The 25,938-nt window shown below is 42.0% G+C and overlaps 2 protein-coding genes across 2 annotated transcripts in view; both read right to left on the reverse strand.

Moving 5' to 3' along the window:
- Nucleotides 1-485: 485 nt before the first annotated feature.
- On the reverse strand, nucleotides 486-17,202 carry LOC130912161 (protein NLRC3-like). The gene is made up of 10 exons (XM_057830038.1): nucleotides 17,142-17,202; nucleotides 16,096-16,353; nucleotides 13,916-15,923; nucleotides 7,757-7,903; nucleotides 5,422-5,595; nucleotides 5,075-5,248; nucleotides 2,584-2,688; nucleotides 2,158-2,348; nucleotides 1,917-1,985; nucleotides 486-871 (listed from the first exon to the last, which is right to left on the reverse strand). The coding sequence occupies exons 1-10, from the start codon at nucleotides 17,200-17,202 to the stop codon at nucleotides 486-488; spliced, it is 3,573 nt and encodes a 1,190-aa protein (XP_057686021.1).
- Nucleotides 16,222-25,938, reverse strand: part of LOC130922900 (proline-serine-threonine phosphatase-interacting protein 1-like) — a 38,495-nt gene continuing 28,778 nt past the window's right edge. The window contains exon 17 of the transcript XR_009064612.1: nucleotides 16,222-16,353. The gene's annotated coding sequence lies outside the window, so the exon portion shown is untranslated. The remainder of the gene's footprint in view (nucleotides 16,354-25,938) is intronic.

Raw genomic sequence — 25,938 nt, forward strand, 5'->3', positions numbered from 1 at the left:
GTACATTTTGTTTATTAAGGCAAGTGTGTGTAAATAATTAAGGATAGTGATTTCTTTGTTTTCATTAGTTGTGTGAGCAACAGTTCTGAATTATGCAATGCAATGGGGGGGGGGGGGCACTTTGTGTGTCCTAAAAAGCGCTCTATGAGAGCGAGGCGTTATTAGACTTTTATTAAATATGCTATTGCTCCAAGTCCAACTGTTCCCCTTACTTGCACACGCTCGAAAGCCCCCATGTTGCTTGTTGCCTGGGGCCCCGGGGACCCTTGCTGCGCCTCTGGACACAGATTTGGTTGTTACAAGGAAATACTACAAGGTATGTACATATAATAAAAAATAGCCATTCTTTTTTATTCTTGATTTTAAACACCTATAGCGTCTCCCAGAGGGGAGCAGTTCAAACAGCTAGAAACCAGAATGTGAGCTGTCCTTGAGGATGTTTAGAGGCACCGGCAGGAGTAGATGTCCATCAGGGAGGGGAGAAGTCAGCCTATGATCCGCTGCGCTGCCTGGACTGTCCTCTGAGGCCTCTCCCTGTCTGCGGCAGTGCAGTTCCTGTACCAGGTGGAAATGCAGGATGTTAGCAGGCTCTCAATGGATGAGTGGTAGAAGGCCAGCAGCGGCTTCCTTTCCAGCTTGTTCTTCCTGAGGATTCGCAAGAAACGCAGACGCGGCTGAGCCTTCTTTATGATAGCTGTTATGTTTGCTGTCCATGAGAGGTCATCTGAGATCTGGACTCCCAGGAACCTGAAGGTGTTGACCCTCTCCACACACCCGCCGTTGATGTACAGGGGCGGCGGGTCGATACTGTTCCTCCCGAAGTCAATGATGACCTCTTTGGTTTCGGTGGTGTTCAGGGCCAGGTTGTTGTCTGAGCACCAGGCTGAGAGTTTGTGGACTTATTCTCTGTAGGCTGCCTCATCTTACTGTGAGATCAGTCCAACCACTGTGGTGTCATCAGCAAACTTGACGGTGTTGCTCCTGTGGGTTGGTCTCAGTCGTAGGTGTAGAGGCAATACTGGAGGGGACTCAGCACATAGCCCTGTGGCGAGCCGGTGGTCAGTATGCGGGTGGAGGAATGGTGGGGGCCAAGTCTCACAGTCTGTTGAGCAAAAAGTCCTTAATCCAGGAGCATGTGAGGGGAGGGGAAGGTCCAGGACGTCCATCTTTGTAATAAAAATGTCCGGGATGATGGGTGTTAAATGCAGCAGTATAATCTAGCATAGCTCTGCTGATGTTCCAGGTGACTCAGCACAGCGTGCAGAGCTGTGGTGATGGCATCCTCTTTGGATCTGTTCGCCCGGTATGCGAACTGGTGAGGGTTGAGTGTTGGGGGGGGGCTGTCTTTGATGTGCTGGAAAACCAGCCTCTCGAAGTACTTGATAATTATTACATAACGAAAACATTGAGGGCTTTCAAAATCCAATTATTTCTATTTTACTTTACTATTCTTTTATCTGTGGTGCCCTTTAAAATCGTGCTCTTGCTATGATTATTCCCTATCTATGTTGACCATTAGAAATACTTGTCAAGTGTAAAAACAAAAGTAGTGATAAATGTGCACTGTAATGTGAATTTGAGAGAAGTCATTGAGTCACAAAAAAACCTCGAGATATTCCCTTTAATCAAGTCGGCAAAATGAATACACACAGAAAATGTTTCAAATTTTGTCAAATGTTAGATGATTTGAAAAACTTATTTCAGGTTAGGGTTTTACTGTTCTGGTACAAAACAACATTAGATCCACTTATTTACCTGCAGAAGTGAAAATGATCATGTTTTGATTGTGTTGTTTTGATTTGACATTGATGTCAAAATGATTTTTTAAAAAAACATTCAACACATTTCAATTCGTGTCGGAGACCAACTGCCAGCAATTTGGTGGCAGCGTCGTGGACCTTCCCCTTGAACTCTACTTGCTAGTAGTAGCGGCATCCCGCTTTGTCCGTAGCGCCGATACCCGGTGGTCTTGCGGTCGTCAGACACTATGTGGGACCAAACAAAATCTGAAGGAGACTGAATGGGCTCAATGTCATCTAATAATGAACATTTGGAATAACTCACCACACCAGAGATTAAGTGTTGCTCTTAGCTTCAACATTTAACCCTGAAGAAAGACATAAAGAATTGGAATTGAACGCGAATAAACACTCTGACTAGCAACATTGTTTGGATGTTTGTTGACTAACAGGCGAAAGCTGGGATCACTGATGTGATCCAAGGCCTGTTTTCCCCAGAAGTACGCATCATAACTTTTCACGTGTAGCTCTTGAAGATGGGAAGGGTTTAACTTGAGAGCCTCAGCCAAATAACCCCATCCTTTCTTCCTGAACATGCATCTGTGCAGCCTGCAACAAATTAGATAAGTGCCTGAAAGCCAGGAGAGGAACCTGGTTATATGAAGGTCTGACTGAAAGTAACATTTTGTCTGCCTTTTCCTTGGCTAATAACAGCAGTGATTCTTTGGATTGGTCGACCGGATCCACAAATTTCTAACTGGACGAGCTCCTTACCAAAGAATTTTTAAGTTGCAATTTGGATTGGCCAATCCTTTCGAGAGGATTTGGACCCCCCTCGTCAAACAAATCGTTCCTGCCCAGGCGCAGCTCTTGAAGATGGAAGGTGTTTAACTTGAGAGCCTCGGCCAACGATACGCATCCTATATCAGTGATCCCGCAGTTATCCAGGCTGCAACAAATGAGTTAATTAGCTGAACTCAAGAAGGGAACCTGGTTAATGTTATGAAAGTTCTACGGAAAGTAACATTTTGTCTGCCTTTTCCTTGGCTAAGAACAGCAGCAATTCTTTTGATTGGTCAACTGGAAACAGAAGATTTATAACTGCAAGAGCTCCTTACTCAAGTTTTTTTAGGTTGCAGTTTGGACTAGTGACGGGATCTGTCGTTCACTTGAGTAAACGAATCCATTCCGGTTCGTTCAGTAAAAAGATTCGTTCAAACAAATCGTTCAACGAATCGTTCGCCCCCCTCATCTCCCTCCCCGCCCAAACGAATCGTTCGGTTACTGAACGGGAAGTGACGTTGCCGAACGAATCACCAAAGACCGCTTCGCAGTATAACTGAACGGGAAGTGACATTGCTTGGTCCCTCCCTCTCTTGCACACAGGCACCGCTCGTCGTAGTTTCAGAAATGAGTGACAGGCGGTATCATTCTGCTTTCACAGACAGCCTCGTCTCCCTCCTGCTGCTGCAAAAGCGAGGGAGAACTTCCGCGTCGTCTGTCCTAGTTCTATGGGCTCAAAGTCATGGCTCGTGCTTGCATTTCGATTTAGGACACGGTTAAACATTTTCCTTTTGTGAGGGGAGTAGGGGTCGGGGGCGCACGGACTTTCTTTAGCATGTTCTTGATCACATACACAATGCTGCTGCTACCAGCCAACGCAGCATGCTTGCTGTCACGAAAATAAAAATAAATCGAAAGTTTAATTTCTAAATATGGAACGACCAACACATCATATTTACCTCTCGCTCTGTTGTATTTTTGTTTTTATGCTCATCGCTATTATTTTAGGTCACTATTGTTAAAACTGAAGTGTAAATAGCTAGTTGTCAAATGTGCTGCTCTGAAATAAAAACAATACTACATTTTGATATTCGACAGTTTAATTGCAAATCAGTATTAAGATGATCGTATTGAATTTTTGCACTGGTATTAACAAATAAAATAATCCGGTCAGCTCCCCTGTCGCCCCCTCATCTCAGATCGTCAAATGCTGGCGAGAAATAATTGTTTGCTCTTTACGATGTTGCCTTTCTACTCTCATTAGTCTGTTAAGAAAAATGTAGACATATTGCGACATCTCCCGTGTCCGCGTGCGTTGTTTTTGAGTAGCACATGATGGACGGATGGACATAATTTGTCAAATCAACCAACACCCGACACACTCTGATACGAAAAAAAAAAAATAAATAAAACAGTTGGAAAAAATTGACATGTATATACAGTTTCATTGCAAATCAGTATGATGGTGATAATACTAAATATTTTTTCTGTGCGCATATGAGGTAAATATCGCTGCCATGAAGCCTCCATATAGTGACAGTTCTCTGCCCCCTTCACTGCCGTGAGTGCCGTCACGCGACCGCAGCTCACTTTTGCTTGCCTCGTAGCTACCCGTGTTTTTTATTTTTATTTATTTTTAGCTACCCGTGTTTTAACTACTGTAAATTTGATAGTATGTTGTCAGTCATAGGTAGTCCCGAGTCTGTTGAGAAAAGTAGTACACTAAACCATGCTCGCTAGATTTGTGTGGTGTTTTGTCTGTTTGAGCAGCATTTGATAGGCTCCACATTAACAAATATGTGACAAAGTCATTTCCTTCCATTTTTTGACTCGTTCACCGCATTACTGGAAAGTCAAGTTAGCAGCAAGCTAGGTCAGGAACCGGAGAACCGAGTCACTGAACGGGAAGTGACATAACTCAGTCTTGCCCCCTTGCGTGCACGCTGGCTGCTTATTGGCTACACGTGGAAGTGAGTGACAGACGCCCTGATTCTGTTTCCGCTCCCTCCCCTGCCCGCGATGAGGCTGGCGTCTGATTGGTCGTGTGTGATGTCAGAAGACACTGCCGTTTGCTCAACGCCCTCCCACGCAGCGAACAAGCCCTAACTTCATAGAATGAATCAGTGCAGATGCTGATTAGTTCGGTCTCGTTCACCCAAACAATTCGTTCAAAAAGACCGAATCGTTCGCGACCGATACAACACTAGTTTGGACTGGCCAGTCCTTTTGAGAGGATGTTGACTCCCTCGTCTGATAGATTGTTGTTGCCCAGGTGCAGCTATTGAAGAAGGAAGGTGTTTAACTTGAAAGCCTCGGCCAAAAAAATACATCCTCGCTTCGTGATTCCGCAGTATTGCAGCCTGCAAAAATGATTTCATTACCTGAAGTGTAAAAATGAGTTAATTACCTGAAGAGGGGGAACAAGGTTAATGTTATGAAGATACCACTGAAAGTAACATTTTGTCTGCCTTTTCCTTGGCTAGGAACAGCAGTGATTCTTTTGACTGGTCACCCAGAAACACAGAAGATTTATAGCTGCAAGCGCTCCTTACTCAAGTATTTTTAGCCTAAAGTTTGGACTGGCCAGTTCTTTTGAGAGGATCTCAACACCCTCATCCAACAGTTTGTTCTTGCTCAGGTCCAGCTCTTGAAGATGGAAGGCGTTTAACTTGAGAGCCTCGACCAGCGAAATGCATCCTATATCAGTGATCCCGCAGTCTTTTAGCCTGCAACAAATGAGTTTATTACCTGAAATCAAAAAGGCAACCTGGCTGATGTTATGAAGGTTCTACTACTGAAAGTAACATATTGTCTGACTTTTCCTTGGTTAGGAACAGCAGTGATTCTTTTGATTGGTCAACCGGAATCACAGAAGTTTCCAGCAGGAGGAGCTCCTTACCTGAGTATTTTTAAGTTGCAGTTTGGACTGGCCAGCCCTTTCGAGAGGATCTCGACCCCCTCGTCCAACAGAACATTTTCACTCAGATTCAGTTTTTCAAGATAGGAGGGGTATAACTTGAGAGCCTCGGCCAATGAAAACCATCCTTTAGCTGTAATCCCGCATTCGAGCAGCCTGCAACAAATGAGATAATTGCCTGAAGTCAGGAAGGGAACCTGTTTACGGTTATGAAGGTTCTACTGAAAGTAACATTTTGTCTTTATTTTCTTGACTATTAATAGAAGCGATTCTAGTGATTCGTCAACCACTATTCTGCCAGACCACCATGCTTCATCAGAACCGCGTACCCGTATGCCAGTCTGACAAGTACGTCCATCGTGCAAGCATACTAGATCGCGACTTCATTTCATTTTCCGTATTAAAATGCAGATGCATTTCTACATCATGTTACAGCTGACATACAACTCCTACAATGATGGTCATCCAATGGTTGGACTTAACAATATAGTGAATAATACTGGAAATGTGAACACATCTATGTAGGAACGCAGAATGTGACACATGGCGAAAGCTGATGGTAGAATTTACAACCCGAAAACGGTTCAAAAACAGAAAATCTATAGCTCCTCTCGGGTATTACACGAGCAAAATCGAAAAACATGTATCCAACAAAATGGAGCATGACACCATCAGTAAAAATCATCATTTCCTTAAGTTCATGTACAATTTCCAAATGTGCAAGTGCAGACATTTGATGTACACTGCTGGCCAAAAATATTGGCACCCTTGCATTTCTGTCAGATAATGCTCAATTTCTCCCAGAAAATGATTGCAATTACAAATGCTTTGGTAGTAATATCTTCATTTATTTTGCTTGCAATGAAAAAAAAACAAAAGGGAAATAATAATATTTAAAAAAAACAAACAAAAAAAAACATTTTACACAAAACTCCAAAAATGGTCCTGACAAACGTACTGGCACCCCCAGCCTACAAGTAATATTTGGCACAACCTTTAGACGAAATAACTGTGAAGAACCGCTTCCGGTCTCCATCAATGAGTTTCTTATAGAATTTTAGACCATTTTTCTTTGGCCAGCTGTTCCAGGTCTCAGATTTGAAGGGTGCCTTTCTCCAAATTGCCATTTTTTTTTTTAGATCTCTCCATTGGTGTTCTATGGGATTCAGGTCTGGACTCATTGCTGGCCACTTGAGAATTCTCCAGTGCTTTCTCTCAAACCATTTTTTAGTGCTTTTTGAAGTGTGTTTTGGGTCAGTGTCCTGCTGGAAGACTCATGACTTTGACGGAGACCCAGCTTTCTCACACTGGGCCCTACATTAGCTGCAAAATTTGCTGGTAGTCTTCAGACTTCATTCAGGCTTCATGGCACGGTAAAGCAGTCCAGTGCCAGAGGTCGCAAAGAAACCCCACAACATCAAGGAACCTTCGCCATGTTTGACTGTGGGGCCCATGTTCTTTTCTTTGAAGGTCTCGTTTTTTTTCCCGGTGAACTCTTATGTTGATGCCTTTTCCCAAAAATCTCTACTTTTGTCTCATGTGACCAGAGAACAATCTTCCAAGACGTTTTTGGCTTTCTCAGGTAAGTGTTTGGCAAACTCCAGCCTGGCTTTGTGTCTCTGGGTCAGAAGCGGGGTCTACCATAGAGTCCCTTTTCATTCAGAAAAGTACGGGTTGACACTGTTGTACCCTCGGACTGCAGGACAGCTTGTTTGGATGTTAGTCGAGGTTTTTTATCCACCATCCGCACAATCTTTCGTTGAAATCTCTCGTCAGCTTTTCTTTTCCGTCCACAGTACCATGGGATTTGCACTTATTGATGACGCTGCGCACGGTAGACACAGGAACATTCAGGTCTTTGGAGATGGACTTGTAGCCTTGAGATTGCCCATGCTCCCTCTTAATTTGGCTTTTCAAATCCTCAGAAAGTTCTTTGGTCTTCTTTCTTTTCTCCATGCTCAATGTGGTACACACAAGGACAGAGGACAGAGGTTGAGTCAACTTTAATCCATTTCAGCTGACTGCAAGTGTGATTTACTTATTGCCATCAGATGTTATGTGCCACAGATAAGTAACAGGTACTGTTCATTTCACAAATTAGAGAAGCATCACATGATTTTTCAACAGGTGCCAATACTTTTTTAAATGAACATAATACTACAGAAACATTTGTAATTGCAATCATTTTGGAGAGATTGAGCATGATCTGATAGAATTGCAGGGGTGCCAATACTTTTGGCCAGTACTGTATGCCCGTCCGATGCATATGTTAGGCCACCGTAACTACATAAGATTATGAACAAGAAGCCCTCCCTACCTGAGGGATTCTAAGATGCAGTGTGGACTGGCCAGTCCTTTCAAGAGGATTTTATTCCCCAGGTCCAGACACCTCAGGTTCGATGGGGAGCTGAGAATGGAAGACAGCAGGTGACAGCTGCCCTTGTCCAGGCGACAATCACTTAGACTGGAGAACACAGGCAGGAGGAAGACGTGAGGACAAATGAAATGCCTGCTGACTTTTGTACGGTGATTTAAAAAAAAAAAAAAAAAAAAAAATGGATGACTATATTTCTGAAGATGCAAAAGACGAAAAAAACAAAACAAAGTAGCAGCAGTAGTAGGTTATGACGTCCTTAACTTACGTTAGTGCCCGTTTTTTGCTTTTAACCAAGAATCTAGAATCTAGTCTCTACACAATCGCATAATTCAACCTAAATAAATTGTGATTGTATATAGAAAACACATATTTTACTTTTGTTGAGCAAAATTAATATGATTCTAAATGCTTTCCTCAAGTATTAAGTTTCTGATGTGAAAATGGATTTATTGGCTGTTGAAAACCCACACTATATTAAAAAAAAAAAAAAACCTGCTATTTTGGGCAAACATTTAGAGGTTAAATATTGCTATTGAGCCTGAAAATATAGGGGATTATCTCAGCATTTGGTGATTTTTGTGCATCTTGCATAAAATTTGAGAAGTTTATAGCCATTTTAAGTTTTTTTTTATAGTTGTATAAAAAAAAAAATAATAATCAGAATTTTATTCGGGAACAAATTTGAATTTTTTTTTAAGTCACTGCTCATGGAGACTTGTACACTGCTAGCCAAAAGTATTGGCACCCCTGCAATTCTGTCAGATAATGCTCAATTTCTCCCAGAAAATGATTGCAATTACCAATGCTTTAGTAGTAATATCTTCATTTATTTTGCTTGCAATGAAAAAAAAACACAGAAGAGAATGGGGGGAAAAAATCATTATCATTTTACATAATACTCCAAAAATGGGCCGGACAAAAGTATGGGCACTGTTTGAAAAATCATGTGATATTTCTCCAATTTGTATACTTAACAGTACCCGTTCCTTACCTGTGGCACATAACAGGTGGTGGCAATAACTAAATCACACTTGCACCCAGTTAAAATGGATTAAAGTTGACTAACTAAATCACACTTGCACCCAGTTAAAATGGATTAAAGTTGACTCAACCTCTGTCTCGTGCTCTTGTGTGTACCGCATTGAGCATGGAGAAAAGAAGACCAAAGAATTGTCTGAGGACAGCATGGACAATCTCAAGGTTACAAGTCCATCTCTAAAGACCTGAAAGTTCCTGCGTCTACCGTGCGCAGTGTCATCAATAAGTGTAAACCTAGATGTGGACGGAAAAGAAAAATTGACGCGAGATTTCAACGGAATATTGTGCGAATGGTGGATAAAGGACCTTGACTAACATCCAAACAAGTTCAAGCTGTCCTGCAGTCCAGTGGTACAACAGTGTCAACCCGTACTATTCGTAGACGTCTGAATGAAAAGGGACACTATGGTAGGATACCCAGGAAGACCCCACTTCTGATCCAGAGAAACAAAACCAGGCTTGAGTTTGCCAAAACATACCTGAGAAAGCCAAAAACGTTTTGGAAAATTGTTCTCTGGTCCGATGAGACAAAAGTAGAGATTTTTGGGAAAAGGCATAAACATAGGAGTTCACAGGGAAAAAACAAGGCCTTCAAAGAAAAGAACATGGTCCCCACAGTCAAACATGGCGGAGGTTCCTTGATGTTTTGTGGTTGCTTTACTACCTCTGGCACTGGACTGCTTAACCGTGTGCATGGCATTATGAAGTCTGAAGACTACCAACAAATTTTGCAGCATAATGTAGGGTCCAGTGTGAGAAAGCTGGGTCTCCGTCAGAGGTCATGGTTCTTCCAGCAGGACAATGACCCAAAACACACTTCAAACAGCACTAGAAAATGGTTTGAGAGAAAGCAATGGAGACTTCTAAAGTGGCCAGCAATGAGTCCAGACCTGAATCCCATAGAACACCTGAAAATGGCAGTTTCAAATCACAGAGACCTAGAGCAGTTGGCCAAAGAAGAATGTATAAAATTCCAGAAGAGCATTGTTAGAAACTCATTGATGGATACCGGAAGTGGTTGTTCGCAGTTATCTTGTCTAAAGGTTGTGCTACCAAGCATTAGGCTTTGGGTGCCAATACTTTTGTTTGCCCCATTTTTGAGTTTGTGCAAAATGATAAATACTACCAAAGCATTTGTAATTTCACTCATTTTCAGGGAGAAATTGAGCATTATCTGACAGAATTGCAGGGGTGCCAATACTTTTGGCCAGCAGTGTAAATGCCTAAGAGAGGTGCCTGCCTGGGTTTTAGGTCGCTAGCTTTGGTTTTGAGAATATATGAAATTTAAATTTTTGAAACTAGGCCCCCTATGGATCGCCCCACACCTGGTGTCCCGTCAACTGATAGTGAAGTCTATGAAGCACCATAACTACTTGTATATCCGTTTGTTCTACAAATAAAACACTAGTTTCAATTTTCATAATAATCCGGGACAAAGTGCGTCCTTTGTAATCTTAATTTGGGACAGGTACTTTTGTTTCTGAATACCAGACAATTCCGTTTTTCAAAGGACAGTTGGCAACAATAGCGTACATTTGGGTTATGTTACCAGTGTAGCAACGGAAGTCGTTCGTAACCTGGGGAATACCTAAGATATGCATTTTATTTTCTAGTGACGATGTCACTAACACATACCTGTCAACCCGAGGCCGTTGGCAAGCTTTCAAATAATGACGTATGCTCTTACAAAATGGTGACTAATCTTACGTTTTATATAGCATGCAATATGAAACAAAAATAAAACCCAAATTTTAGAATAATATGAATTTATTGGTAATATTGTCACATACAGTATAACCTGGTGCAATCAAAGAACAATCAATATCTTTAGCTACATCATGATTACTAAAATATAACAGTGACTTTTGTTATAATTGTATGTAGCACTTTTGGCAATTTCTATCATGTCTTTTGATGGCTGCATTTCACGGCACTTCAGCTCACAATTCAGTTTGACTTGAAGGTAGTTCGTTAGTGTGTCCACTCCCAAAGATTTCCTATACTCTTTTGATTTTTTTGACTTGTGAAAATGCACATGCAATGCACTGTCTGTATTGCTGTGTGACAGAAAGAGCAGAGTTGAAAACGACACTTTCATCTTTGGGAACCTGATGTGGCCTAGAGGTGTAACATCCTTCAAAGTATAATTGTACCAAGGTATAGAATGTTTTTTGAAGAGTTCATTAATTGCTTCAAATATAGCCTCTCAGCTTTTCCTGGTGGAAGATCTGACAAATCTAGCAGTTTGGCCAGTGTACTTTCTCCATCAAAATACCTGACAAGCACCACAAGTCTTTTGTTTGCGTTCGTCGTTGCTCACATCAACCAGGAGGCTGAACCACTGTGTTTTGCATCGCTGGATGACTAAGTCATGAGTAAGACAGTGCTTTGCAAGCATGGTGATCTTCGTTGACGACAGGCAAATTTCTGCAGAAAAAATATTAAAAACTATTAAGAGAAATCCAAGAATCTATATTTATGTGTTTTTCATACGCTTTCATAAGCTTGAGTAAAATTACAGTGCGTAACAATATTTTAGTAAACAAAATTAAAAAGGTCTATTGATAGAATGAACTTACCGATGCAATCTTTCAGTCAGGGAACATTTCTTTTGCTAATTCTGAGAAGTGATCAGCAATAGTTGCAAATTGAGTTCGGCAACAAATTGGCAGAATAAAATCTCTGCTTTCGTTACAGCATCCGATGTGTTTTGGGGGTTTTTTGCGGTAAAAATTGTTTATTGATAGGCTTGTAGCTTTTCATTCTGCAGACTGCATCTTTATGACCTTTTGTCTCGAAATGCTTTCTGAGATCGTAGAATCCTTATGCCGAAACTTTAATGTTCAGTCCACACGGCACGCAAAATGAATACTGTGGACCTTTCGAAGACGCTTTTGTGTATCCCATTCTGGTGGATGGTTTCCATGGGGAACAGTTTTTCTTTTCTTACGAGCTGGCTCATCCATATTTTTATCACGTTTGTATCAACTTTGTCGACTGCGAGTCACAAAATGGTGGCGGAAGTGCAAGTGCATTCACATGATCGGAAGAAGCAGACACTAAGCTCAACGCGGGATTCTCGCGAGCCAACGCTACGGACTCATTCGGTGCATTGTCTCGTTGCTGAAACGGTGACAAAATCTGAACGGAGAGAAAAAAAAACGTAATGCACGAAAAACGTACAATTTTTGAACGTATGACGTACACATTTAAAAATCAGTGCTCACTTGTACAAATTACGCTGAAACCGTACTACTTGACAGGTATGTCAACACGAACGCTCTTGCCTTGAACTGTTTTGGATGTCGTCATCAAGGACGTTTGTCTCATACCGCATCATTCCTTTCTTTTTTTTTTTTTTTTTTTTTTGGTTCAAGATTATAACTTTAACTCCAGTTTCAGTTGCAGGACAAACTTCTGGTAAACACTGACCCTGCATTTTTTGTGCTAGCGAACAGAAAACAGTTTGGGGTGACATTGTTTGGGCCGCATGGGTGTTTCGAACAATGACCTGCATTTTGAATTTATTTGACTTTGTTAGATCTGTTAATATATATATATATATATTTTTTTTTATTGGTATGCTAAGCAGGCACCATTGATTCGCACTAGCTTAGCCACTCCGGAGCCCTGAAACTAACTCCACCGACTAATTAATGCCCCGCTAACTCAAAGATTAAGCCTAATATCAAAAATTCCGAACTTCCCCTTTCATATCAAATTCTTATAACTCATACGAACATTTATCTTTTAAGAACTACATGTCTTTCTATCTATGGTTCCCTTTAACGTGCTTGAACCTGAACTTAAACACGTCTGTGGTAACATGAACTTAAACACGTCTCTGGGAGTGAATGAGTTTATTTTGGCTTTGTTTTCGACTTGGTTGTTGGGCTTTTAGATAAGTAGTTTTTAATTTTTGGATTTTTTTCAGTTTGTCTGTTTTGTGATTTTCGTTTTGCAATTTGCAGTTGTTTTGTTTTTGTTTTGTGACTTGTTGCACTTGTTTTGGGATTTGCCATTGTGCTTTTGGATTTGTCGCACTTCAGGAAGACTTTGGAGCAGAGGCCCCCATTCGCCAGGCCGCGGCCCGGTACAGCCCATGGCGCACAGAAATAATAATTTATCAACGACTGCATTCTGGCCCAATTAACTTTGGCCTGTGCCCCTGTTTAACACACAAATATCCCTGTCTACTCTAGATATAATACACGGGATATATAAGAATGTCATCCTAGAAATCCATTGATTGGACTGCTAGCATATCTACGTGCGCTTGTCCTCGATAATAACGTACATAAGGCCGCAGGCGCAGCACATTTGTTCCCGGAAATAATAAGCCCCCACACGAGCGAAGATGACTGGAAAACAGACGTCTTTGGAGAGATTTTTTTACCGCGAAGAGGGCATCTGACGAGCCAGAAAATGAGCCTAAAACCTCAAAGGCCCAAGAACTGTGAAGGAGTGGATTCGTGACCCGTTTGTGAATAAACTGAGTGATTCGAGCATGCCTGTGCAACAGGAGGATCAGCTTGTAGAGATCGCAAATGACGGCGACCTTAAATGTATATTGAGACAACAACTCTACCGAGGTTTTGGATTAAGTCCACGAGGTTCTGGATTAAAGTCATTACGGAATATCCTGACATCGGTATGAGAGCACTGAAAACCTTGCTACTATTTCCAACGTCGTATCTTTGTGAAGCGCGCTTCTTAATTAATGCTTAACGACACGACAAAGTCAGTGACTGTGAGAGAGCGGTATGCAGTTCTTGTGTGCAGCTAACATGGCAGGATTTGTTTGAGGAGAACCTTTCTACATTTCCATCCATGTTCAAACGTAAGTTAATATTCCTTTCTTTAAAGAAAGTTTGTAGTGTCTACTTTGGAATCGCTGCATTCGCGGTCATTTTTAACATTACGAGCATGCGCAGAACCAGATAGTTGCAATTTTTGATGGGTTGCCAAATTTTTCAGAACACCGGTCTGTGAAAAAAAGACTCAAATTACACCGGTCCGTGGTGCAAAAAAGGTTGGGGACCCCTGCTTTAGAACACGTACATTGATTCTTGAGAAGCCTTGACCACCACCAATAACTTCTTGAGCCCCAGCGGCCATCGGCAGTATTCGCCAAGCTCAAAGGAACACAGGCAGTGTTGGACAAGGTCATAGGAGAATATTATGTCAGCGTCCATCATTATGTAGGCGGCTAAGGCAGACCACATGTCATTTGTCATTTTGGACCACCTAAAACCTCTTGACTCTCTTTCCTTCCAGAACTGCTTCAGCAAGGAGTCATCCTCCAGCTCATCTAAGCAGTAAATCATGTTGACATTCTTCTCCGGAGGGTTCCGTTTCAACCTTTCCTTGATCAATGCGACTGTCTTTGACTTGCTTTGCCTATAGTCCTGAGGAGCCTTCAGCAGTTCCCCCACTAGTTCCTGGTTGCACGGCAAGGAAAGGCCAAGGAGGAAGCGGAGGAACAGGTCCAGGTTTCCTTCACTTTCTGATGCCTTTTGGAGAGCGAACCGGTGGACGTCAGTGATTTTCCAATCACCTTCATCTTCTTCCGTTTCTTCTGATTCTATTGCAACGTCTTCCTCTGATTCTGTTTTATCTTCTTCCTCTGATTCTGTTTTACCTTCTTCCTCTGATTCTGTTTCATCTTCTTCCTCTGATTCTGTTTCTTCTGATTCTTCTTCTTCTTGGAAAACAACTTCCCGCACCAGCTCTGAATCAGCCAGTACGTTCTTGTTGTCGTGGAAGAGGCTCATCATCACGTAGAGTGCGGCCATATACTCCTGGATGGTCAGATGTATGAACTGAAACAACTTGCCCTGTAAGTTTCTTCTGAGCGGACGGACCTCCTTGAACACATTGGTGAATATTCCGCAGTGTTTTGCGGCTTGGCTGTGATCAAAGCCACTGTCCACCAGGTCCTTCTCGTAGAAGATCTGTTGCCTACTCATGGTGTGGTGAAAGGCCAGCCTTGCTAGCGCTTTCACGTCACCAATGTACTCAGTAGTTTCTCTCTCCTTTGAGTTTTCGAGGTGACGAAAAACATATTTTGAGAACATGTTGGTCAGCGTTTCGGGAAGCTCTCCCTTCTCTTTGTCCAAATGATCCTGAATAACTGTGGCGGTGAGCCAGCAGAAGATCGGCATGTGGCACATGATGAAGATGCTGCGAGAAACCTGGATGTGCTCAATGACATGCTCCTCATTTGGGAACCTTTTCCTGAAGTACTCCAGCCTCTGGGAATCGCTGAATCCTCTCACCTCTGTTCTGCTGTCGATGAGATTGGAGGGGATATCGCGGGCCGTCGCGGGCCGCGTGGTGATCCAAACCCGGGCGCAGGGAAGCAGGTTCCTCTTTATGAGGTGCGCCAGGAGTATCTCCAACGGGTAGGCCTCTGTCACGTCCATGTCTACTTTAATCTCATTCTTCAAGTCCATTTTGAACTTGCACTCATCCAGTCCGTCCAAGATGAACAAGATCTTGATCCTGCTGCTTTCGTAGTCCCGCTTCTCGGATGTCTGCAGGTAGGCAAATATATTGTTCAGTGTCTCCTTGCTCATGTGCCTGCTCTCGCAGACGTAGCGTTGGATGAGCTCGGCCAGTGTAAAGCTTTTCCCTTCATCCGTGTTCAACTCTCGGAAGGCTAGGGGAAATAGAAATAGCACATCCTGATTGGTATTCCCGCTGGCCCAGTCGCACACAAATTTTTGAACAAGGAAGGTTTTTCCGATTCCTGCGAAGCCGACGGTGAGCAGCGTGCGTATCGGTCGCTCCTTCCCGCCATGGGTTTTGAAAATGTCGCACAGCAGGATAGGCTTCTTGGCCACCTCAGCACGAGTCTCCATCTGAAGGACCTCGTGCCGCTCGTCAGGGCTGACGTCGCCCTCGTAGGCGACATCCAGTGCCATGTAGACGTCCGCCAGAGGCTGCTGCTGCCAGCGCTTGGTGTTGCCATCAGAAGCAAAGCTGTATAACCGCTGCAGGTTTTCTTGCAAGTCTGCCTTCAATCTGGTAATTTGATCGTCATCATTGACGGAGAAGCAAGAAGCACCTGGGGGAGAATTTCAGAATGGAGGATCAACAAAATGTGTCTAACCCTGTGTTTTATCAATGCTGGACCCTTGCGTGTGGAACAGAAAACTATTGTTTCCTCTCCTCACGGTTGACTTCCACAGGTTTAAGTCAACTTCTTTCTACCATGGGAAGTTACGTTGGGGACTAACCTTTTAGTTTCAGCATGTCGCTGCGCAGCTTCTCGGCCAAATTGTTGTTGCCAATGTTCACCAGAATCTCGACAGTCTCTTTCAAAGCGTTTGAGCCATGCTTTTTCACCAGCTCGTCAGCAATGTCCACTGGGGTGGGGGTTTCAAGTACCCTTTGAGGCAAATCTGTGAAGAACTTGAAGTCCTCTTCCCCTAGCTCCATCAGCGTTTTACACAGCAGCCCCTTCCGCCCGCGTTCCAGAGCCGTCCATTGTTTATCTGTGAATAAAAACTTTTATTGGTTTCTCCGAACTTGAGGTTGTCAACCGTTTGAGTAATGTGACGCAAAACATATTCTCCGGGAAAGTGATCAATGATCAGGTAAAACATCATTCCTGTTTCAACTCCTTGCTCACTTTTTTAGCTACAATTTACCTGTTTTGATCAAGAAAATGTAGGATCCGAAATGAATATTTGAAGACAAAATAACTCCATTTCATTCATTCAGTCCATTATATCGCAATGATGTCGAATTGCAAAAGTAGTACGCAAATGCTGTTTAATACCACTGCATCTGGCGAGCTATCCACAGAGGCTAAATTCAGTTGTTTCATCAATCGCAGTCTTCAGGTTCCTCGTGAAATCAAAGAAAGCTGCAAGATCCTCCACTAGGCCCGGACTGGCAGTAGGGAGTAGGTGGAGAATTTCACCTGTGCCGGCACAATTATTGGCCTTCGCCACTCAGTCCATATCAGCCACACAACCAGCGTTTGGATGGAGGGAGGGGACGATATGTGAGGTGTCTGGCACCTGTAGCTGCGGTGTGCGCCGCGTGTGTCAAGAGCGTACATAGTAGGGAGTAGATGATAGACGAGGTTAATCGATGGACTCGCAACATTTAAAAAATATGTATTTTTATCAACAATGAGGTTTTTAATGCTTTATAAATAATTTTTGAGTAAATCAGGGGTGCCCAAGTCCAGTCCTCGAGATCACCTATCCAGCCTATTTTCAATGTCTCCCGCCACCAACACACCTGAATGAAATAAATAGCATCTGGCTCCTACAGAGCTTGCAGATGAGCTGGACCAAGCTGGATAGGTGGTCTCCAGGACCAGACTTGGGCATCTCCAATCGGAGCAGTGATAGCCATTTTTCTAGTGTCCCAAACTTCCAAGAAAGTGCATTTATCAAGGTTTCATCGGCCATGACATGTGTGTCTACATCCACCGAACAGAATGCAATGAAGATGCCAGCGCCTCTGCTATAAGACACTGAGTTTGCCACAAAGCACTCACTGCGGCCGGGAACACACCGTCCCGTTGAGTTTCAAACTTTCGAACTAAAATTCTCGAGCCTCCGGCAAAGGGGGGTTAATCGTAAAATAATGAAATTGAAACAATAAATGAATAAAAAGCAGTAAAAAAAAAAATGTATGCATGTACCGCACAGGCCAAAGGTTTGCATACACATCTTCTCATTTATGTGTTTTTTTTTCATGACTATTTACATTGTGGATTCTCATTGAAGGCATAAAAAAATAAATAAATAAATAAATAAAGTTTTTTTTCGCCCTTTCCAACATCAGGAGGTGCTGCAGCACCCTCAGCACCCCATTTCCCGCTCCACTGCCTCTACCTATTTTCTAAGTGGGTGAACTTGCAAAATCACAAGGGGTGCAAATAATTCTGCTCCTCGCTGTATGCCATATTATGGGTAAATGAGTCAAATTTCTTGATTTTATCTGTGGGACTTGGACCATCGTTTTAGTTGTGTTGAATAAAGTGTGCCAAACTTTTGGCTGTACTGTATCACAGACTTCATAATATATTGACAGGGCGCGGGGCCGATTCATAGGGGGCCTGCATTGTTGGCGTGCTCGTCAAAGCTGACCGAGTGGAAATAAAAAGAGCTTTTTACTTTGAAAATTCTTGTGAATAAATCCTTTAATCCCTGAATTTTTTTTATAGTTATGAACGTAAAACAGATTCTTGGTTAAAAGCAAAAAACTGGGCAGTTAGCATTTATTTTGCATAAATATGCTGAATGTGATGCTAGTCAGTAAGCCAATGTGGTAGCTGCCTTAGCACAACAAAGAGCTTTTTCCGTTGAAAATTCTTGTGAATAAATGGTTATCGTAAATCCCTGGATTCTTTTCAATATGCACGTAAAACAGTCTTGATTCTTGGTTAAAAGCAAAAAAACGGGCAGTTAGCATTTATTTTACGTAAATGTTGCGATGTATGTATGATGCAAATGCCGTAGCGGCTAATTTCTCCCATTGCTTTTTTTCACAACGTTTCAAAATGCATGCATGGTACGAAAAATATAATAATTACCTTGAATCCTTGAACAAATACCTCTTGAGACAATCCTTCCTGTTTGTATGTGGTACAACTTTTGTACTTTTTCAACCTAAATCCGGCGTTGGATCGCTGCGTGTTTGAGAATAACTGCGACCGACTGCAAATAACTGAAGCGCGGTGTGAGACGCCCCTACGCGAAGTAGTGACGTAGTGTCTGGGGCAAGTGTCCCGTCCATATATTATGAATTCTATGACTGTATATTTTTCGTTTTTTGGCCAAGTGATTCCAATATTCGGTTTCGGCCAAGAATTTTGATTTTGTTACATCCCTATTAATATTATACAATGCTATTATCATCATTGCCAAATTCAGTGTCAAATAAAAACGGTTCGAAGACTTTTGAGTAATAGTGACAGCTATGTAAAATAATTCACCTTTTAAAAAAACGCCACGTGATGGATAAGGCTAGTATATGATTCACAGAAGTAAGGTGGTAGCTTTGTTTGCCTCTACGGAGTCCGTAATAATGACGCAACCAGTCAATAAAAGTAGACAATTGTGCTCCTACACAATCGATTGATCTTCCTCACATTTAACTTGATAATCACTATCTGTATAATACTATGGGGGTTTCCACTCTCTTTTTGAGTAATGCAGATATATATTTCCTTTTATTTACATAAGTACAGTGCCCTCCATAATTATTGGCACCCTTGAAAAAGATGTGTTTTTTAGCTTCTAATATATTTTTTTTTAATTCAAATAATATGGGACCTAAATGGAAAAAAAGAGAAAAATCCAACCTTCAATAAAAGTGCATTCATACAGTGGGGAAAAAATCCCACATAAAGAAAAAAATTATTTGACATCAAATAATGTGTGTCACAAATATTAGCACCCCTGGTGTTAATACTTTGTACAACCCTCTTTTGCCAACAAAACAAAGTCTGGGGACTGAGCTGGCCATGGGAGGAGCTTGATTTTGTGTCTGGTGAATCATTTCTGTGTAGATTTGGCCATATGTTTAGGGTCATTGTCTTGCTGAAAGACCCAGTGACGACCCATCTTCAGCTTTTGGGCAGAGGGCAACAGATTTTGATTTAAAATGTCCTGGTATTTCAAAGCATTCATGATGCCATGCACCCTAACAAGGTTCCCAGGGCCTTTGGAAGCGAAACAGTCCCACAGCATCACTGACCCACCCCCATTCTTCTCAGTGGGTATGAGGTGCTGATGTGGGAAAATATTACGTGCACATTATAAATGTGACCTAGATGCCCTAACATTAGCTAGAAGGGATTCACACGAGATAATCCATAGTATTCCCATAGCTAGAAGGGATTCACACGTTTGATTGTTTAATTCCCATAGCTAGAAGAGATTCACACGAAATAACTTGTTTAGAAGGGATTCACACGAGATAACTTGATTTGCACCATATATTGTTTTTCTTACACGCCTGGGTCCCATAGACTCTTTTGTCTTGTTTTGACTTTAACCGCTGGGAGCCTCAACTGGGTTGATTCTCATACCCTGGCGGGGGGGGGGGACTCTCACGATCTCGGGTGGTGCGTTTTCGTGGGAGCGAGGAGTGGCCGCCCGCGCTCTCACGTCAGACGCGCCTATAAGAGTCGGGAGATTCCTCTGCCCCCCCCCCCCCGGAACTCTGCTGTGGATCTGGTACCCATCGCGCAGCGCGTCCTTTTTTTTTCGCCTTACTGGAGTGTTGACCTGGCTTCTCACTCTTTTGTCACGGTAAGCGATTTTCATTTCTAAGGGACACTCTGATGTGCTATAACAGTAACGCGGGGGTGTGAGGTTGGCAAACTCAGACTTAGCGTGAGGTTACTACTTGCTGTGCTTGTTTTTGATACCTGTTTGCTTGCTCTTGTGGGATTGTAATCAATAAATCACATATATTCTGCAATTTTCATAAATAAACATTGTCTATTGAGCAAAAGTGTGTCTGTTACTGATTCACCGCGAACCTGAAATTTTATACAACAGGTGCTTTTCAGCATGCGCATCTTTCATGGCACGCCAGACCCACATAGAGTGTTTGTTGCCAAAAAGCTCAATCTTGGTCTCATCTGACCAAAGCATGCAACTGGGACCGTGTGCTTTGGTGCCAATAATTATGGAGGGCACTGTACATCTGTTCATTTCACACATAACCATTCATTGTCTCATAGCACTGTGTTTTGTCTGTTGTGTTAATACCCGAGACCAGTACAAGTAGTCCCCAGGTTACGAATGAGTTCCGTTCCAAGGCTGACGAATTTCAACGTAAGTCGGAAGTTACTCTTTAAGAACCTTTTAACACCCTTGTAGTGACCGCTACCTCATAACAGAATTCACCTAGGGAACTTATGTGGGGCATGTTGTGTTCCGGGGGAGAACTCTTTGTCACGCGCGTTTCCGGCAGATACACGGGAGATAGAGGAGACACGTGCAGACTCACACGGCAACGCAAACACAAACTCAACGTGCTACGAGACTCAATAAAATCATCCGCTACACCCTCCAATTACAAAAAGACTATCCAAAAAAATGTATTTTACGTCATATTAATAAAATAAAGTGAAAAAATAAGATATTGCTACCCTCCAGTAACACCAATCACACCGTAGTTCTTCTCCAAGTATTATTATTATTTGTCACCATCAAACAATCAACACACAATTACAAAATAAAATACAATTCTGACAAAGAGTGTACAATAATGCTTTAAAGTAAATCAACGGAGACATTGGCTTACAAAAACATACCTCATTGACTGCACAATAGTACCGAGAGGTCCAAATCTTGGGCAAGGCAAACGGCAGCTATAGACCCTACTCACATGACGTCAATTCCTCCTATTATGGCTGGTTTTTCTGCTCGTTAACATTAATAATCAAAATGGCGAAGGCGTGTGTGGCGGTTGGTTGCAGTAACAGAGAAGATAGACGGAGAGACTTGAAGTTCTACCGTATTCCGAGAGACCCGGAGAGGAGAGCGAGATGGACTGCTGCAATTCGTCGAGAAAACTGGGCACCAAACGATCACCACAGATTATGTAGTAGTCATTTTATATCTGGTAAGATGCATTTAATATATACTTAGAGGGTTTTGGGCTGACAAGCACAATTAAGATCATTGTGAGGCTAATCGCCGACAACATACAGTTTCAAATTCAAGATGTTTATTTCTTCCGCCATCATTATTTTTTGAATAATATTTAGCTGGTACCAAGTGAAAGAAGGTGGCCTCGTCTCCGGATCATCAGTTAAACAGGTGTGTCCAAACTTTTTGCAAAACGGGGACAGATTTGGTGTGTTAAAAATGTGGGGGGCTACCTTGGCTGATTTACGTAGAACAATATATTCAAACACATTTTAGCAAGCCCTTCTGTGTGTCACATTTGCTTTATTATAATTTTTTTAATTCATAATTTCAACAATCTCGCCTTTGTGGCGTTCTCTTTTGACACTCGGGCTCTTGCGAAATACTGCTGCTGTGAAATTAAACTAGCTTCAAGTTGCTATAATTTCTCGCTGCGTGTCTTCGTTGTAATGTTAACGTACATGTCAGCGTGTCTTGTTTGCTAATATCGCGTCACATCGAACTCTTTGAAAACAGCGACTGTCTCTTTGCAAATGAGGCAGACACAGTTGTTGCGTATTTTATTGAAAAAATAGTTCAATATCCACCTATCCTTGAAGCGTCGGCCATCGCAGTCTTTTTTTTTAATTGATTGTCGCCATTTTAGAAAATTGGAAGTAAAGGATCACACGGGGTAATGTTGCTTAGAGTGCTGCTCTTAAAGTTTTTCAAGGTTTCGTGAGAATAGGCTGATTTTGTGTGGACAAGATAGTTGTAGATATAAGGGTATCAGATGTCAGGCAGAGACTGCGAAGACAGCAGGTCGAAAAATATCGATTTAGGCATCAAATATGGATCTGGCGAATGGATAGACTGAAGCTTTTCCACATAACGCCTTTTATGCAATGCATCCAATGAGTTTACAGCGTCTGAAAGCACCGGGGCTTCCATGAATTGCACTATGAATTGCACGACAAATTGAAACCATTGAGAATACGGATAAACAATGACGAACACTATGGCGGCCGGATACAGCGACTATTAGTGGCACTGGTGTTCTGCCAAAATCTGCTACAACGGCAAATCGTGCTACATTAGTCGAATTTCACACCCAAAGTACTACCGTGTGCTCTAAACTTGTTTTGTTTAGATGCATACAGGAATAACGTACTAAACAAATGCCTGCATTAAATACTTAAACGTAGTCATATCAAATAAGGACGGTCTAAATACGCTACGTGACTAATGTGGTCAACTGCTTCAAAGCTTAACACTAAAAAAAACACAATGGTTAAAAGTATGAGAGGGTAATACATGCAAAAAGTATCTTTGAGGCAGTGAAAATATTCTAAATAACTAAATAAAAACAAAAATAGTGAGTACTCGCCGCTTCTAACCGATGTGCGCATGCGTGTGGATGCTTGCGCAAGCACGCTGAGCATTGTGTAGGACGTTTCGCCGCGTAGTAAGGAATGGCCGAACACCGGTCCAGCGGTGAACGCAAACGCTGCTCAATAAGCTAGCTAACGTGGGGGGGTAGGGGGGTCATCGCCGAGTAGCGGGCTAATAGGGGACTACTAGCGAGCTAACAGGGGTGGATATCGCCAAGCCTGAGCCGTTTACAGTTTCTCTGCCTTCTTGAAATGTTAACTGGCTTGTGTGATGTGAAAGCAACATTTGAAACTAACAGAAAAGCGCTGTCAAGTCTGTGTACAAAAAAGGGAAGGGACCGTACATCATTGTAGTATAATGAAATGTCAGGTATACATAGCTATTACTGTAGAAATCAATCATTTAGATGAATTAGACCTAATCAATAACAAAAGTCAATGACAAATAATTTACTGTACTGACCATGAATGCTGAGAGTTGGCAGACCAGACACTGTTACGCAACTTAAAAAAAAAAAAAAAACACTGAAGAAAAAAACAGCGGATGAGACACGCATCGTAAAGTCGAAATCGCATAAATCGGGTACGTCGTAACCTGCGATCTACCTGTAGTGTTTTCCTTCCAAGGAGTGTAGTAGTCAGGATTCTTTTGACTAGTGTCTCTCCATTGTTTGTGTAATGACAAATATAAACTGTAATATCACGAAGGATCGGTGCAGATCGACTTAGGGGCACTAGCGTGGGGCTCCCAGGGATGTACTGTATGTCCTGGCCGGCCAGCTTCTAATGACTTTGCTTAATAAATGTATATACAGTGAGGAGCAGAATTATTTGCACCCCTTGTGATTTTGCATGTTCACCCACTTAGAATATAGGTAGAGGTCTGAAATGTCAATCAGAGATGCATTTCCATCATAGAGACATAAAAAAATATCCGGAACTCACATTGCATGATTTTTAAAATAGCTTATTTGTAATTTACTGGGGATCATAATTATTTGTACCCCTGAGAATCAGCTATAATTATGACACACAAAGAGTTGTCAGTCTATCTTAAAAAAAAGTCCACCTTTACCCCATGAGTAACCACCCACCCACCACCTGTTTGAGTTCATTATTGTCACCTGTTAGTTTTCAGATAACAAATGATCAGTTTATCAATCGCTAGGTGTGCTGTCGTGTGGAGACAAGAGGTGTCAATGGAAGATATTTACCATTCAGGCATCCGTTATGCTTCTGCGTTGCAGTGACGGTGAAGCGACTACGGTGTCAATGAGCATTCCATACTTTTGCGAAAAGGGAACGCGTTGCTTTGTAATTGTGTGTTTGTAGGGGACTCTTGTCGACTTTTAGTTTTCTTCCGGTTAAACTGCTATGCTATGATGTTAACGGAGAAAAAAAATGCCAATGTAGATAAAACGCTTGAATGTGGATCTTCAGCTCATCAACATTGAACAACAAATGTTGGTCATACAAATGTTGAGGCGCAGGCGACGCAAAGACTGTTTCGAAGGCGGTCTGTCCGACAGTTGATGCCGTCACATTACGAATTCTAGCCTCGGGTGGAAACCAGCAAGCTGTGGCGGCGATCTACAAAGAAGCGTCGTGCACCGTGTTCAGCGTTTTGTCCCAGGTCTGCAAAGCATTGTGGACAGCCCTCCAGCTTGATTTTTTAACGTGGCCTACAACCAGCCAGTGCGAAGCCATAGTAGCCGATTTATGGCGGATTTGGAACTTACCTGTAACATATTTATGTCACACTGCTGTTGCCATAGTGTGCACTTCCTGTGGGTGTGGTGTTACAGTATAAAAGGAATCTCTGTGATGTGTCGGTGGCACATATGCTAAGAAGATCACTGAATAAAGAAGTGTTGTTCCATTCAAGTCTCGGCCTAACATGTACTTAGATTAAGGAAGTAGATAACATTACCAAACTGCGTTTGAAGCTCTGATGGTAAACACAATATCATAAAAGCACTGTCAATCAGTGATAAGTAACGTGTTACTGTAATCTGATTACTTTCTTTCAGTAACGAGCAATCTAACGCGTTCATTTTTCCAGGCCAGTAACCTGATTAAAGTTAGTTTCCTCGGTGCCTGTGCGTTACTATATTGTTGTTGCCTCATACTGTATGTAGAATGAAGAATATTGTAGTCATGTACGCAGAGCATTTGAAAAGAAAATACTGCGCTTGAGTTTGGAAGTGACATCACATCTCACGTTTTCTCATCGGGGGGGGAAAACGGGTCAAGTGTAATACCATGCTGCCTGTGCGCGCGCCGTCTGCCACGGCGGTCAACAACATAGCGTGCTAGCTATCAGGATGCTAACAGTAAAGGAGCCGGAGAGATACAACAAACGGCTGCATTTGCTCACTGGATATACAGCCATTACTTCACATATCCGTCCAGTAAAGATGACAAAAATATCTCCGTGCGTTGCAAACTCTGCGCTGGCTCAGAAAGACTGTCGACGCTATATACTCGACATCCAATTCAACAAGGAAGCACTTGGAATTACAGCACAACGCGTCACGAAAAAAAAAAGCCGACAGGTAACGAGACAGCCAGCTCTTCTACAGTTTGTAACCAGCCTTTATAATATGTGTAATTATGTCCATTTTATAGTTAGAGTTTGTAATCATAGGCGGAGTTTTACATTTGTGGGACTAGGGGGAGAAGCATGTTGAAGACTGAAACAAAAGTCAAAAGTTTGGACACACATTTTGCGTTTTATATATTTTTACTACTATTATATATTCTCACTGAAGACATCAAAACTATGAACAAACATGTGGAATGGCAAAAAAAAGTGAAATAACTGAAAACAGGTTTTGTTTTCTACATTCTTCAAAGTATCCACCTTTGAGGTGTCTCCAAACTTTTGGCCAATACTGTACATTATATATGTGTATATATATGTATATATATATGTGTATATATATATATATATATATATATATATATATATATATATATATATATATATATATATATATATATATATATATATATATATATATATATATATATATATATATACATATATCAGAGGTTGCGCTAGACATTTTCGTTGTCTGTC

This window comes from Corythoichthys intestinalis, chromosome 1, assembly GCF_030265065.1.
Source record: "Corythoichthys intestinalis isolate RoL2023-P3 chromosome 1, ASM3026506v1, whole genome shotgun sequence".
Taxonomy (NCBI): domain Eukaryota; kingdom Metazoa; phylum Chordata; class Actinopteri; order Syngnathiformes; family Syngnathidae; genus Corythoichthys; species Corythoichthys intestinalis.